Source organism: Callorhinus ursinus, unplaced genomic scaffold (assembly GCF_003265705.2).
Source record: "Callorhinus ursinus isolate GAN/ISIS: 27379988/994484 unplaced genomic scaffold, GSC_fseal_2.0 scaffold74, whole genome shotgun sequence".
Taxonomy (NCBI): Eukaryota; Metazoa; Chordata; class Mammalia; order Carnivora; family Otariidae; genus Callorhinus; species Callorhinus ursinus.
This window is the reverse complement of record NW_027397136.1, coordinates 4,412,530-4,429,032: the sequence shown is the minus strand read 5'-3', so window position 1 is coordinate 4,429,032 and position 16,503 is coordinate 4,412,530. Positions and strand designations below refer to the sequence as shown.

Below are 16,503 nucleotides of genomic sequence, written 5' to 3'. Positions count from 1 at the left end.
CATACACCCCTTCGGCTACGTGCCGTTTGCCAGCAGTTAATCCTGGCTGCACCTAGCAGGAAGGGGTGCAGGGAAATGTCTGCTCCAGGTGGCTAGTACCCACTAACACTGAGGGATTCTAGTCCTTAGGCAGAAGGGGAGAACAAGTATTGAGGAAACCAGCCATCTGTGTCCCTTCCTCGTCCCCTCCCCTGAGAGCAGTGCACAACGGGTAAGAGCTTGGACCAAGTCAGATGCTCCGCATTCTCTCCTGGCTTTGCCGCTTTACTTGCTGTGTGACTCTGGACAGTTTATGTAACTTGGCTCAGCCTCAGTTTCCTTATCTTTCAAAATGGGAACAACCTGTACTTCCTAGGGCTGTTGGGAAGATGGAATAAGATAACGTGTGTAAAGCACTTAGTTCCGTGCCTGGCACATAATAAATGCTCAATAAATGTTAGCTGCACAGAGAGGTTAAGTAACTTACCCAAGGTCACACAGCCAATAAATGACAAGACTAGCTTTCAGATCCAAGCATCTGGCTCCAAGCTGGTACTGACATTTCTTCGGGACCTCTGGCAGCCCCAGCACAGAGCCCTACCTGTAGTGGGGGTGCAGTGGGGGGATTGGGGGACTGCTACCACCAATTAGCCATGTCACTTTAGAGAGTGTTAACTTCCCTGCTCCCTCTGCAGAAGGTTGACTTAATGAGCCCAACATTTCCCATGACCCTGACATTCTGTGGTTCTGTCTTCTCTACCACTAATGGCTGAAAATTTTACCAATAGAAATGTGTTTCTTTTTCTTAAATCCCATCTTCTGCCTCAACTCCTTTTTTAGAAATACAGTTTTCCTTTAGAGGGTCCTGACCCCTTGGTTTACAGGACAGAAGCGTCTGTAGCATGGTTCTGTGGGCCCTGGTTGGGAGGAGAGGGGGAGGCAAAGGGAGAAGAGATGCAGACAGGAGAGGCCAGCCCCAAACAAACCATCCATTTACTCATGGCCCGCGGTGGCCCAGTGGCGCTCTTGTCAGGCACGTGCAGGATGGCCGCGTAATAGCTCCTATCCCAGTTGCCCGGCTGACCCCATCTGTCACCATTTGCCACACTTTTTTGTAGGCTTCCTTTTTCCTCCTTCTGTATTTTTTTTCCCACCACACTGCGTCTCAGACGAAATTGGAGAAAAATGGGTTTTGTCCTTTTTTAACCAGAAGACTAAAACTCTTAAATTACCTTCTTCAAGTTCTGCAAATAGAAATCCCAAATAAGACAGCCACCTTTTCCTCTCTCTCTCTCTCTCTCTCTCTCTCTCTCTCTCTCTTCCTCTCCCTGTCTTAGGAGCCCAGGAGCTTGAAATAAAAGGCAGGATGGTGGCTTAGGAGGAATGATCTGGGCTTGACCCAGCACCGGCCAAGGAAAAGGAGCGGGGCAGTGGCAAGGAGGGCCCGACCAGAGGTGGGGAATGAGGGAGAAAGAAATGGAAGTGAGCAAAACCAGTGCCCCGTTGCTTGTGGTTCTGGAGTAAGAGGTCCCCTCGAGAGAGCGAGTTCCTCAAGGAGCAGCTACTCTGTGAGTGTTAGGCCATGGCTGGGTGCCTGGGGGAAATGGAGCCCAGGAGAAGCAGAAAGTACAGGGCCTGTTGTTCAGACTCACCGAGAAGCACACAGGACTATGGGCACAGTGAGCCTCCCCTGCCTGTGTCACCCCACTGATGTCACACACGGTTCCCAGAGACTCCAGCAGGGGGCAGCGGGACAAGGAAAGGGAGCATGGTTCCAGGGCAAAAACTAGGAATTCTGGGGCTGGAGGCCTGGGTCCTAATCCCTGCCACACACACTACTAATAATAGCTAACATCTACTGAGCGCTTACTGTGTGCCCAGGACTATGCTGAGCACCTCACATAGATGATGCCATTTAATCTTCCAAACAAGCCTGCGATGTAGGCTTCATTATTCTCTCTGCTACAGACAAGGACAGAGAAATGGGAGATTGCATGACTCGCCAAAAGCCTCTCATATCTTGCGGCAGACCTGGGTCTGAACCCAGGGAGTCCGACTCCAGAGCTCTTGTATTTCTTCCTGCCAAACAACTGGGCCTGCTGCCTTGCTTCCTCATTTGGAAAGTCATGGTGCAGGGGACCAGTGGGGCGGACTGGATGAGGCTGACATCCTTTCCAGCATGGACCACCTGATTTGGGGCTCATGCCTCACCTGTGCACACAGAGGTCCCATTCAAATGATGCAGAGTGCCAGGTAAATTTGTGCCCTGCAACCCTGATGAGACAGGGCAGGGGAATAAGAACACTTCTTACTGTAGGAAGACTTTAGGTTGGAGTTATGGCGAAAGGGCAAAACCGAGATCCAAAGGGTCTAGAAAATTCTGCGCAGTTCACCTCTATTGTGCATCCGATAGCCTTTGCACTTCCCTGCTCTTTGCTCCAGGTAACATACCCCCAGCCTCAGACCCACCTGGCCAAACAGGCTAGGAAGGAGCTCTGGCTCTGGGAAGGGCGAGGTGGTTTGCTCTGGGGCCCCCTGCCAGCCCCCTGTTTCTACTTCTTTGCAGGCCCAGCAACCATGGCCCATTACAAGGCCGAGCAGGACGACTGGCTGATTGTCTACCTGAAGTATTTACTCTTCGTCTTTAACTTCTTCTTCTGGGTAAGTGAATCTTGCACAGGCATCCCCTGGCCCAGCACAGAGTGAGTCAAACCACCTTTGTTCTTTGTGAGTCACCACTCAGGCTGATTTCTTCCAAATCAAAGACCACCCATGGGCAAATTCTGCCTACTCTAAAGCAAATATGTACATTTGCCACTGAGGGGGAAGAAAAGAATCTGGTCTGCAGGTTGGCATGGAATCCAGACCACAAAGCATTTGAAGAGAGGATGCATAAACATAACAATGAGCTTTGTGTCCCAATGGCTGTACAAAGGGTCCGGCTCTTTCTTCCCTGCTAACTTGTTGCACCAGGGCCTTGTGGGAAATGTGCCTGCCTGAAATAATTGCCTGTTTTTCACCGAAGCCCGAAGCCCGTTTGCCTTTCATGGTTAACATTCTCCAGGCCCCAGGGCAGAGAAACAGAAGTCATGGGGCCGGGGCTGGTGCGGTGGGAGTGGCCTCCATAGTGACTCCCCTCAGGAAGCCTGCCCGGTGAGGTCTTCCAGGCGGAGTGGAGTCTGTCCAATTAAAGCAGTTATCGAGGTAATCGGGAGCAGAATACCACTGGTTCCCCAAAATAACCAGACACTGGAATGTGTGTGTTTTGTATTCCAATCTCCCTAGATCTGGAGCAGCGAAAGGGTGCTGGGAGAGGAGGCTTTGCTAGGCTCTGCTGTTTACTGATGGCGCTGCCTGGGGCAAGCCACTTAACATTGGCTGAGTCTCTTTCCCCAGCTACAAAATGGGAATCATTTCTAACGGCCTGGGATTTGTTAAAAAACGAGACAACAGGCCCCAAACGGAGTCACTTAATGCTAAGCTTCATGTCACCAAACTGAGACTTAATTACAGTCTCAGCTCTCCCAGAAATGGCATCTTAAACCAGTCAATCAGGAATCTCCTGATGAGCACTCGTTAGGTAATCCACCTGCTAGACCCCTGCCTTCCCCTAAAGGAAAGTAACCTTGCAATAACCAACCTGTTTTTTTGCCTAGCATAACATCCTTACTCCTGCTCCTTTCTGGCTATAAAAGTCTTTCCTTTGGTGCAAACTCACCGATGCTCCTTTCTATCTGCTAGATTGGATGCTGCCTGATTGGAATCAATTTCTGCTCAAAGAAACTCTTAAAATGTTTAATATACCTCGGGCGACTGGGTGCCTCAGTTGGTTGAGCAACTGCCTTCGGCTCAGGTCATGATCCTGGAGTCCCGGGATCGAGTCCCGCATCGGGCTCCCTGCTCCGCGGGGAGTCTGCTTCTCCCTCTGACCCTCTTCCCTCTCGTGCTCTCTATCTCTCGTTCTCTCTCTCTCTCAAATAAATAAAAAAAATGTTTAATATACCTCAATTTATCTCTTAACAGTTCGATTAGCAGATGCCCTAAAAGGGTACGTGGTAAGTAAGTGCTTAGCTCAGTCTCTGCACATAGAAGGCAATCAGTAAATGCCACATTTTAGATATGTTAGCTGCAGAAGGCTTACAAATACCACCAAATCAGCCTACTGGTAGAGCAGAGCTGAGGTCCCTGCTTCCCTTGGGAAGAATTCCCTCCCTTGGCAGAGTCTTAGAAACATCTCAGAAAGGCAAAGGCAAAGATAGGTTATATCTACGTGTTCAGGGTCTTTCATTAAGACTAATTAAACTGCTTGAGATGGGGAAATGTGTTGAGACCCTGAAGAATCATGTTACAGGAGTTAGGGATTAGTGGGCATGGCAAGGCCAGGGTTTGGGAGAGCCTTGGAGAGTAGACACTCATTTGATGCTATCTGTTAAAAAGTCGAATCATTTGATGTTTGTTTAAATGTCTTTTGCAAATCCCTGAAACGAACCATAAACTTATTTGATTTGCAACTTTTATGTTCCTGTGCAAGAGTTTCCTGGAATAGTAAAGCTGGCTTGATGAAGCCAATGGACTAATAAAGTCACGGTGATGTGATCAGTAAGCTGTGTGAGTGCAGATAGTTTTGATTCTCAGAGATAAATCCAATAATCCAATAGAGTGCTTAGGATTCTCGTTGAGTGAGGATTTCTTTTTTTTTTTTAAGAATAAGTATGTTTTTCCCCAGTCACAAAAGTCTGTGTCTCCACTACGGATAATCCCTAAAATACCGAAAAGTATAAATAAGGAAATAAAAATTGCTCACATCTCAGTATATTAGGTTCCTAGGGCTGCCATAACAGAGTATATAAACTGGGTGGTCTTGTTTTGCTTTGTTGTGTTTTGTTTTTTAAACATTTTATTTATTTTAGAGAGAATGACAGAGAGCATGAGCAGGCCAGAGGCAGAGGGAGAAGCAGACTCCCCGCTGAGCAGGGAGCCTGACTTGGGGCTCAATCTCAGGACCCTGGGATCATGACCTGAGCCAAGGGCAGACACTTAACTGAGCCAGCCAGGCGCCCCATGAACTGGGTGGTTTTCAAACAACAGAAATTTATCCTCTCATACCTCTGGAGGCTGGCAGTCCAAACTCAAGGTGTCATCAAGGCCATGCTCCCTCTGAGACTCCGGGTAGACTCTTTCCTTGACTCTTCCTAAATTCTGGGGGTGGCCGGCAATTCTTGGCCATCTTGGGCTTCCGCTGCATGACTCCGATCTTGGCCTCTGCCATCCGGTTCTGTTCTTCCTGTGTGTTCTCTGTCTTTACGTGGCATTGTCTTCTCCTTAGAAGGACCCCACTTGTATCTGATAAGGGCCCACCCTGATGACCTCGTCGCAACTTGATTACATCTGCAAAGATCCTATTTCCAAATAAGGTCCCGTTCACAGGTACCAGAGTTAGGACTTCAGCAAACCTTTTTGGGGACACAATTCAACCCGTAATATTCACCATCCAGGGATGACCCCAGTTGACATTCCCTCCAGACGAGGCCCTGATCAGGACAGGAGACGGTGGTGACCTGCACCATGGGAGTGACGGCAGGAATCAAAATATTTGGAGAGAGTCAAGGGATTTGGGAGGTAAAATTGGGTCACAAACTGGTTAAGAAGAAAGGAAACATGTAACTTTGGGCGGACGGTGAAGCCCCTCACTGCAGTGGTAGACCAGAAGGACAAGCAGTTTGGCCTCAGATGGCCAGGTCAGAGGGAGGCAGGGTGGGTTTGAGTTGCCAGGAGACATCTGAGCAGAGATGCCCTGTGGGAAGTTGGCTCATGGGCCTGGATCATTCCCACCCGGATGGTGGCTGCAGCCACAGAGGTAGGTGAAGAACCCCAAGGACAGCGTGGAGACTGAGGGGAGAAGCGAGAACGAGATGCGGAGGGTCAGGGCTGAGTCTAGGCTTCACGGTGGCCCCCGTTTGCCCCGACTGAGGCAGCTCCTGAGGTGTGGGACTTTCGGTGCTCCCAGCGGGAGAGCCCCAGGCAAGCTGAGGGGAGCCGTCCCCCAGGAAGGCTGGAGGAGGGACCGTCAGGGCGGTGGGGGGCAAACCAGGCGGGACAGTTTCCCAGAAGCTGGAGATTGGGGGCGGGGCGGTGTTCAAGGGAGAAGATACAGCAAGTATTTTAAGGCCTGGAGAGAGGCAATTAGGTTTGACCAAACGGTTTATTGGTAGTTGTAGTGACAGAACTCTCGGGAGAGTGGTGGGGGCGGGGGTCGAGGAAGTAGGCCGTCAGTGTAGACAACACGTGCTGGGCTGCAGGAGAAGAGAGAGGGCTGTAGCTAGCAGGGCCAGGAGGCTGCTGTGAGGTGCTCAGCCCAGAATATCTTTGGGAGGGCCCTGACCTTGCCTGTGACCACCCTCAGGGGCCCTTCCAGCCGGCGTGGACTGGGAGTCTGTCTGTTCAGTGTTTGCATTCCTTTGGGAGTGGTAGGGAGAGGGAGGTGGGGGCGGCGGCACAGGCAGATGGGCAGCGAGCATGTTACCCGAGCAGCTACCAGTGAGGGGGAGCTTCCCCCATACAGATCTCCCTGCTTTGGGATAAAAATACCCCTGCCTGGGGGCCTGGCTGGACATGGGCCAGCTTCCCAGGGACCCATTCAGCCAAGCCTCATCCACCTTATGACAGATGGTCCGTTTGGGGATGTTCAGGCCTCCGTGTCCAGTCCAGGGGCATCCCGGCATTGTCCTCTGGATCTGCTGCGATCTCCTCGGAAGTAGACGGGGGACAGACTGCTGGCCCATCTCCTCCCACAGCAGAGCGCAATGTCATACATCTCGCAGTGCGCAAAGGCCCTGGGAACTTACCAGAATTCCCTAGGAACGGGGCGTGTCGGTGAAGTTCCCTTCCCACAAGGAAAGGGTCCTACCCACATACATCCCAGAGTCCAGCTGCCAGCCCTCCACCCGAGCCCCTCTTACAAGACACATAGTAATGCCAGTGTCTACACTGGTCGGTGCACACAGTCCTTCCGCCTTCCTCTTAGACTCTACTGCAGAGCATCAGGGAGGGTCTTCAGACAGCTCCAGGCTCCTGCTCACTAACGCCCCTGGCTACCACCGCCACCCCTGTGCGGACACAGAGAGGGAGCCCAGACAGCAGAGGTGCACCGCCTTTACTAGGGTGATTGGGGTGAACACTCGTACGTCCTTTCCCCCCAGAAAAACAGTGTTCCTCCCCCGTACATCACCTTGCCAAACTCAGTCCAAATCCAGCACAACAAGGATGAAGAAACCCTTCCTCGCGGCAGTTATGATGCCTAGTGTTTGTGAGCCACTGCTGGATAAAGACCTTCCTCGGATTATCTCATGCGATCCTCAAATCAACCCCGAGAGTCTGTCTGGCCATTATCTTCGGCAGGGAACAGGCTCACCCAGTTCAGAATCTTGCCCAGAGTCTTACAGCGGTCATAAAGAAAGCTAGCGCTGACACCCAGGCATTCTGGTCAATGATAACAACTGACAACTCCATCCCTGAAGTTTATTAAGCACTGTTCTAGGTGCTTGGAATGCGTCAGCGGACAGAGTCCCTAGGGTGCATGGCACCTCCTGTTGCAGGCTTCCTCTGTGGAAGGCCTTCACCTACATCATTCTGTTTCATCTTCCCATCATCCCCACAGCCCTGAACAGCTCTATTAGAGCCCCACTGTGTGGAGGGGGGAGCAATATGCCCAAATATACCCAGAGCTGGAGCCCAGCTCTCTTTCACCCCTAAGACTACATATGAGGCCACCAGCTCTGAGTCCTGGCCTCTCCCCCAGCATCTTTGGGGCGTACATGGATTAGTGAGACAACAGAGCATGCTGGGAAGACTCGGGCTCAAGTCTGGGTTCAGATTCAGATCTTATTTATTTGCCGTGGGACATGAGTTGCTAGGGACAGAATTGTGACCCCTCAGAATTCGTATGTTGAAGTCCTCAACCCCAAGGGTAGGATCCTAATCCAATTGGCTTGGTGGCCTTACCAGTAGAGAAGAGAGCTCTCTCTCTATAAACATGCACAGAGGAAAGGCCATATGAGCACACAGTGAGGCAGTGGCTATCTGTAAGCAGGGACGGGGGTCCTCACCAACACTGAATCGGTCAGCACCTTATCGTGGGACTCCCGGCCTCCAGAACTGGGAGAGATAGAAATACATTTCTGTTGCGGAAGCCGCCCAGCTATGGGATTTTATCATGGTAACCTGAGCAAACTGAAACATTAGCCAAATCGCTTAATCTCACTGAGCCTCACTTTTTTGGTACGGTCACAGGAGTGTCAGAACCTAGAAGAATGAGGGGTGCTGGGTGGCTTGGTCGGTTAAGCATCTGATTCTTGGTTCCGGCTCAGGTCATGAACTTGGGGTGGTGGGATCGAGCCCCATGTCAGGCTCCACACTCACCTCCCTCTGCCCCTCCCCTGACTCACTCATGTGCACTCTCTCTCTCTCTCTCTCTCTCTCTCTCTCTCTCAAATAAATAAATAAATCTTTTTTAAAAGCCTGTAAGAATTAAAGATGAACATTTGGGAAAATAGCAGAATTTCTGACACACACTTTGTGCTTGGCTACTGTATGTAGCTCTTTGAGTGGACTAAGTTATACCTTTCTGTACGTGTAGCAGTGGCTTGAAGACTCAGGATCATGACCCGTGTAAGAAATACATGGAAGCATAAGAAATGCCCATGGAAAGAATTGTTCAGAAAACCAAGCTTACCTTTACTGTCTATTGCAGTCTATTTTCTCTTCTACTTTTGGCGTTTTGTTCTGTTTTTTGATGCAGGTTACAACCCACCAAATTTATGTCACAGCCCTAGTGGTGTACATTGCAAAGTTTCAAAACCAGAGCAGTCGGATGGTGCGAACGGCCCCTGCCTCCACCCTGACACAGGCAAGACGCAGGTGCCGGTTAGTGGTCACGTGCCAGGCCTGGTGGTCTTGACCAGACTTTAAACCGTCTCCCTACCTCCCAACCAACCGTGCCATGCTTGCACAATTTGAAGGTCATGAATCAGTTTACACTTTGCATTGATTCTTACAACCACTCTTTAATATCTCCATTCCCGTTTGGTAGAGATGAAACAGGCTCACATGCTTGGCAGAATCCTCTGTCACTTCTGGGTTTTCGGACTCAGTGTCCAGTGCTCTTCCCATCTGCAGAGACCACTGACCAATAATCACAGCCATAGTCCCGCTGCACTGATGCTTACTTGGAATCCAAAATGTCCCCAAGGTTCAAGGTTGAACCTGAATTAGGATGTTTCCATGGTGTGGGCATTCAGACATGCTGAATATGAAAAATCTAAGCAAGACTTAGGAAGCACCACAATGGATCCTCCTCTTCTGTGCCCAACCCCCCGCCCCCGCCTCTGGTTTCCCGGCCCCCAGCATTCAACCCACACCTGATCCCCCATCCTTCACTATTACCCTATCCCTGACTCCACCCCACCCCACCCCTTGCATTTCGATTAACCCAGGATTGATTGGGACCATCTCACTGGGCAGGGGAGGGCCCCTTGGATACAGCTCTGGGTCAGGAACCAAAAATGTCAACACTTTCATGCCTTCTCCCTGGCCTTAAAAAGAAAATGTGATCCGGCTTCCCTATGTGGTGCCTAGGAAATGCTTTTCTTCTCTCCCATTTCCTGCATGGCTCCTTATAGCTCCCATCATCCCTGCAAATGTTGTTCCCTAATTTATTTATTTTAATTAGCTGCTTGGCTGTGTTAATAATCAAAATTTCCCCTGCCTCCCAGGAGCTATGCCAGGCTATGGGAGAATGGGGGGTGGGGAGCGAGCTGCTCCTGGAGTTCTGTGCTGCCCCGGGGTGTTGTCTGAGACATTGGTATTTCCCTTGGGGACCAGTGGGGCTTGGCCTCCAGGGACCCCCCCCCAGGATCCCTTAGAGGGGACATGGGCCAACATAGGAGGCAGAGATGGTGGAGGACTCGTGCCCCGGTGTGTGTGGGGGAGGTGACTTCAGGACGTCTCTCTAGGACTCCCATGGAGAGCCTAGGAAGGAAGAGCTTCTGCTCGCTTTCCTGCCGGGGGTAGAAGGCCCTTCACTTTCACATACATCACCATCCCACCGAACAGACCTCCGCCTGCCTCCCAGGACATGTCATCTGTGACAGAACGGGTCCCGCAGTTGGTGCTTCTGTGGCTCCCCTTCTTAAGATGCTGAAGTCACAGGACCCCCGAGGGGCTGAGGGCATCCCTCCCCTCGATGCCGTCCGGGTCTGCTGGGGGACAGGCTCAGACTTGCGGGGGAAGGGAGGATGCACATTTGGTCTACATGGGCCATCGTGGGTGAGACCAGTCAAGGAGGAAGCCTTCAGTGACAGCCCTGAGCCCTGAACCCTTAGCAAGGCTTGCTTCATGGGCAGAGGAGATTTGTGTGGATCAGCAGGCTGGACAGTAACACGGGCACCAAACTGGCCCATAGGGGTCTTGAGTTCTAGTCCCCACTTGGTCCCTGGCTGGTTACGGGGCCTTGGAAAGTCACCTCTCTCTGGGCCTTTGCTTCTTCATCCAGAATATAAAAGGGCCAGACTTGAGTCTTCCATCTGCCCCTCCCTCCTTCCCTCCCCCTCCTTCCCTAGGGAGCTACCAGGCACTACGCTGTGTAGGGCCCTGCTCAGGACACTAAAATGAGTGAGATCTCACCAAGAGGCTAAAAGGGAGACAGACAAAATGACGAAGACAACAACACGCCGTGACGTGCATCCCTCCGGACACCTGTACAAGGTGTGGAAGCCATGGGGAGGACAAGATGATTTGCGAGACTGGGGGCAGGCTCCATGCACGTGCCGAGCGGGGTTTGAAGGAGGAACAGATTCAACAGCTCCAACCCTCAGCAAATCCCGTGACCTCTGCTCTTGTCATAGAGGTAGATTTCTTTGGGGAGAGAGGGAAAGCAGTGCTGTGATTTCTTTTACCAAGGACTCTTTAAAACCAAAGAGCCAAGACAAGAACGACTTGAGGCGGAAAGTGGCTTTTAGCAGGACAAGCCTAGCCTTGAAGATTCAGCTCGGTCAGAAGTGGTACCCAGGCCACAGGGACATCGGGGGCAGGGGCTGGGAGAAAAGCTGGCCGGCCCTGGGGGGTGTTAGTCATTAATCAAGCTCAGGCTGGAGAGGGAGCCAGGCGGGAGTTTGGGCTGGATGCAGGGGCTGGGAAGCTGATGATGCAGGGGTGGGGAGGCAGGGAGCCAAAGCCGGAACGGTGCATGGAGCCGGGTGGGGAGAACGGCTGGGGACCCGCACACCGCTGTCCCTGGGAGGAGAGTAAGGAGTCCCTAGTGACCCTGGGGCTTCTGCTCTGGGCGGATGGGGGTGCCATTTATGAGACTGACCAGGGGAGAAGGAGCTCCCAGTGTGACTCTAAATGGGCGAACACACATCCAGTTCCAAAACCTTTCCAGTCCAGCGTGGAGCTGGGCAGCTAGGAGGCACCCAGCAAACACATACAGAAGTGAATTACACAGCCACCCCATGTGTTCCTGCCTCCCCGTGTCATGGGCTTCCCTCCCACTGAAGGCAGGGGACTCCGGCCTGGGGGACCCTTCCTTATTGAGAGCCCCGCCATCCTGGCCCCTGCTCCCCCCACTGGTCCTGCCGCCACATGCCAGCACGGAAACCCTTCAGTAGCCTGACAAAGAAAATCCTGCAATTACTTTTATATTCTATGCCTGCTTTTGGGGGGTGGGAGGGTGTTTCCTGATGTCAGGAAGGGCAGCCATGTGGGACTGCTCAGGCTAATCCTCCTCCTGCTCATGTGATGACATGAGCAACATTCTGGTTCTACAGATTGGAAGTTCCTAAAATTACAAGGCATGGGTGACCTGCCATGCTCCTGCTGGACGCCTGGGTCCTCGTTGGCAAGAAGGCCAGCTTCACCCTCTGCGGGGCTTTCTGGCTAATCGGCTACAGGCTATGGTTTTGAAAAATGTGCTTAATATTCCACAGTTTCTGTAAAGAGCCCAATACTGTTGAATCAACTCTGTGCAAGTAGCAATTGAAATAGCTCACTGGGGTCAGATCTCTCTCCGCCCCGCATCATTCTGCCTCGCAGCTCCCCTTCCTCTGCTCTTCCTGCTGATCTGGGCAGTCTCCACATAGCTGGAGGGAAAGCCATGAACTGTTGGTCCAGAAGCATCTTCCTGGAGATGTATCGGCAGAAAGTTGTCCTCCAGTACAAACAGGGACATTTTACCCACGTGGAAGAGACCTCGGAGATATTCTCATCCCGCAGCACCATTTTACAGATGAAGAAACTGAGGTTCAGCCAAGTGAAGTGTCTGGTACCCGGATACATGGTGAGGCAGGGGCACAGCCCGGGCTAGAACCTAGGCCCGCTGACTTTTACCTCCCAGTTCTCCTCTGGTGACCCATTCCAACATTTAGCAGCTTTTACTCTTCCTGTCCAGATGCAAGATTGTTTTCGAAAGAGCTGACCAAGTCCCAAGCAAGAGACACCCTGGAAGACTTGAAACCCTCTTGTTCCTGATGGCAAATCCCTCTCGGTGTCTCCTGCAGACACTAACTTCTCCACCAGATGTGACACCCCAGGGGAGGGTTGGTGTCCCCATGGACATCAGAATGAGTATGAATGTGTTCCGTGGACCTCAGTCAGGGCAGTTGGGTCCCTTCCGATTGCTTCCAGACCCTCCCTCGTGGCTGGGGGCCCTGCTGCCACCCTGGCTGGCTTGTGGGCTCTCCTGGCTTGGCTTTGCAAGATTCCAGCCCTTTCTGTGACTGGCAAGAGAGCAGCCCTCCATTAGTGGAATCAGTACTGCTCCTCTCCCAGGGCTGCATTTTTTACAGCCCCCTGCCTCCTTCCACCGGGAGCCCCATGGGGTTTTTTTCCCCCTTTTTTCATAATAGAACTTTCATCCCTTTGGACTGGAAACTCTGCTCCTCACTACCCCACCTTCAACCCCAAAGCAAATAGCCTCGCACAGACAGGGAAAAGGATGGAGTTCAAGTCCTGAACAAGTGTCAAGAGCTACCCAGGCAGCTACACCCAGGGCAGGGCCCCTCAATCTTCCAGGAAGCAGCTTCTTCTGTGAGATTCAGCACAGCACCACCTCCTGGGGGAGAGGGGCAGGACACTCTGACCCTCCATTAAATATGGAACCCAAGCTTCGGTTCTCTGAGGCACCACCTGGGAACTTAATAAAATATTCACGCCTGGATCCCACTCCCAGAGATTGGCCTGGAGTGTGGCTTGGGTTTCTTGGAACTCCCAGGAGACTCTGCAGCCAGGCTGAGAAATGCCACCTTCTCTGGGTGTCAAGGTGGAGGAGGCCTTAGAGACCTGTCTACACTAGGGCTCACTGCGTGCTACAAGATTAGACTTCAAACCCCAAACCTGAATACGTTATTTTACGTGGCTTACCATTTCTCTGGCCACAGTGTCCAAAGCTTTCTATCAGATTTTCAGTGGGTTCCATGTCCCCCAACAGATAAAAGTGTCCCCAGTTAAGCCCACACATGCCCAGATGGAGGGTCCTGAATCTGATTCTCAGCCTATGGGGTTGACAAACCTAATGGATAATGGATCATGTGTTTATTTCTATAAAGAGACTATACCCATTAAAAGATCAATGCAAAGTGGTCACATTGACTGTTTCATGCTGCTCAGAATCTCTTCCTGGCACTCTCATGTGCCTTTGATTAATAAAAAATGAGAAATGAATTATTACTTAATTAATACACTGTATTTGGTAGGCAGGAGCCTTCAAAATATAAGATCCAGAGGAAAAAGTAATCGAAGGAGTCCTTGGTGGCTCTAGGCTGGGCATCACGAGTCTGAGATAACTTCTTTACTGGAGATATGAAGAAACTGACTCTCTTTAGGTCACACAGCTAGCTATGAAAACTTGGGGCCCTTACCCAAGCCTTTCAGTCACACCAGGGGCAGGAGACAGAAAGAACATGTGCAGGCTATTTTGCTGGAAAGCCTCACTGGACACAGTTCCCCTAAATCAGACTCAGGAACTCCCTCCCTGGTCATGGAGGCTGTACGGGGCAGAGAGAGCCTATGCTCACAGGGAATTTCAAAACCTATCATAGTCCAGGATTTCACTGAATCTGAAGATACCACCAGTTGTGAGATACACCATTGTTTTCTGTACCACTAAGAAAACGTGCAGCCAAGTATAATCGTAAGATGCGTCTCAGTTGTAGAGATGTTAAAGTGGGGCACAGGGCAGGTGGGGGGAGATGTGCATCATGGAATTGAAGGACTGTGGCACCTTAGCCTCTCTCATTCCATTTGGAGAGGCGCAGCCGTGTGATGTCCTTCTACCTGTTTCTCTTACCTGCTGGAGGTACAGAGGAGGATAAAAAGCACTTGGAAGAAAGCAGACAGATTTTATAAGCGAAGTGAGTAGCACAGCAGACCCAACCCAACCTGTGGAATCCTCGGACCGAAAACCTGGCTTTCAATCTAGCACATTCTTCTCTCCAAGCCTCAGTTTCTTCATCTGCAAAAGAAAGCTACGTGCCCCCCCACCCCCCGCCCCAGAACTGCTGCAAGGCTCAGAAGAGAGAGCGCTGAGCTGCAGGATGTAGGTGCCTCGGGCCCGGTAAATGCCCGGAACCACCTTCTGCTCACTCGGCTGATGCCTGTGAGTGCCGGGAACAGACACTGAAATGCCAGGGTGGGTTACATAGAGTCCTTCTGGGACGGATGGGAGCCGCTTGTGTGCATGGACCGAGCCAGGGAAGCTTATGGAGCTTTTGACACACTTGAGGGAGATCCGCCACCCATCTGAGAAAGAGAACCCACCTTTAAGGGAGGCAGGGAGACTAGGGGCCAGACAGAAGTCTGCCTTCCCAGGAGCAGAAGGCAGAGATGGTCAGAGGTCCCAGAGGTCCTGCCCCCCACCAACACCCTGGGCAGACAGCCTAATGCTGCCCCATCCAGCACCTTGAGGACACACACACACACACACACACGCACACACTTCTGCTGAGCATACAAGTCACAGAAAGGGTCATTCAGCCTCCAGGCAGAAAGAACCAGGCTAGAGAGCCACCCCAGCTCTATGCCCCAGGTACCCTTCCTAGGGAGCCATCGGCCTGACCTGCCAGTCAGCAGTGCCCTGTCCCTGCCTCCTTCTCAGGGCTGGAAGAAAATGGGACCATTAGCAAGGAAGAAATCTCTCCCAGTCCTCCTGCTGCCCCAGACCGACGCCAGTTTGTGCAGCGTGCATCCATTCGGTGGTGGAGGGAGGCAGGGTGGCTCTGAGTTCGAGTCCTGGCCCTGCCGCTGCCCCTTACTACCCCTAACGGTTCCTAACCAGAGGCAGGACCTTGGGCAGTTGGCCTTTCCTCTGTGGGCCCCAGTTTTGTCATCTGTAGATAAGATGAGAAGCTCTGGCTTGCTCCCCACATGGACAAACATAAGGCTGAAATGGGGCACATATAAACGTGCCCTACCATGGGCCAGCCCAAAGAGCACTGTGGGAGGAAGGGCATTGCATCTCCTGGGGACACAATATGGTAAGAAGTACGGAATTGGGAATCAGCCTCAGATTCAAAATCCGTCCCTGCCACTTGCTTAGGTGTGTGACTGTGAACGAGTCTCCTAATTTCTCCACGCCTCGATTTCCTCATCTGTGAAATGGGTGACCAAACTATTCCCTCGGGCTCTTTGAAGGACTGAATGAGATGGTGCATAAAAAGCGCCTGGAGCATGGTGGGCGCTCTGTCGATGGCAGCTGTGGACCCGCGGCGGCCGCCTGCCCTGACCTGGGCTTTCCTGCAGGTGGGCGGGGCCGCCGTCATGGCCGTGGGCGTCTGGACCCTGGTGGAGAAGAGCGGCTACCTCAGTGTCCTGGCCTCCAGCACCTTCGCCGCGTCCGCCTACATCCTCATCTTCGCAGGGGCCCTTGTCATGGTGACGGGCTTCCTGGGCTTCGGCGCCATCATCCGGGAGGACAGGAGCTGCCTCTCCACGGTGAGTGCCCTGCTGGCGCCCCCAGCCCGCGTCCCGTCCCCACATCGGGCTCCTGTACTGAGAACCGCCCCTCATGCCGTGGAGGCCCCTGGAATGGAGGCCTCGGGGAAGCCAGAGAGGGATGGTCACCCTGGGGTCTGGTGTTGGCCACAGTCTCTAGGTTCTTAGCACCTAAGCCAGTCTTGGTGGCCCCTCTACCCTACCTTTCCACCTCCCTCCTCCCCCTCCTCCTTCCAGATGTTATCACGCTGCTTTTCAAAGATATGCAGAAATGAATGTGATAATGAAGCCCCCTGTCCCATCACCCACACTCAACAACCACCACCTTCTGGTTCATGTGTCCCCTCCCTACTCCCTGCCTCTCCCCACTTGGCTCCCAGACAGCGAGTGGTCTGTAATATTGAAGTGTGTCCCCCTCGAACCGAAGGATCCTTCTTTAGAAAGCATAACACCATGATCACATCAAAGACAATTACCAGTCATTCCTTAATATCATGAAATAACCAGGCAGTTTCAAATTTCCCCAATTGCCCCATAAACTGT

At 52.1% G+C, this 16,503-nt stretch overlaps 1 protein-coding gene across 3 annotated transcripts in view; it reads left to right on the top strand.

Moving 5' to 3' along the window:
• The window catches only part of TSPAN11 (tetraspanin 11), a 72,887-nt gene that overhangs the window by 28,539 nt on the left and 27,845 nt on the right, over positions 1–16,503 (top strand). For all 3 annotated transcript variants that reach the window (XM_025851833.2, XM_025851834.2, XM_073887018.1), the window contains exons 2-3: positions 2,546–2,640; positions 15,769–15,960. In XM_025851833.2, coding sequence (XP_025707618.1) covers positions 2,557–2,640; positions 15,769–15,960 — 276 coding nt within the window. In that variant the 5' untranslated portion in view covers positions 2,546–2,556. The remainder of the gene's footprint in view (positions 1–2,545; positions 2,641–15,768; positions 15,961–16,503) is intronic.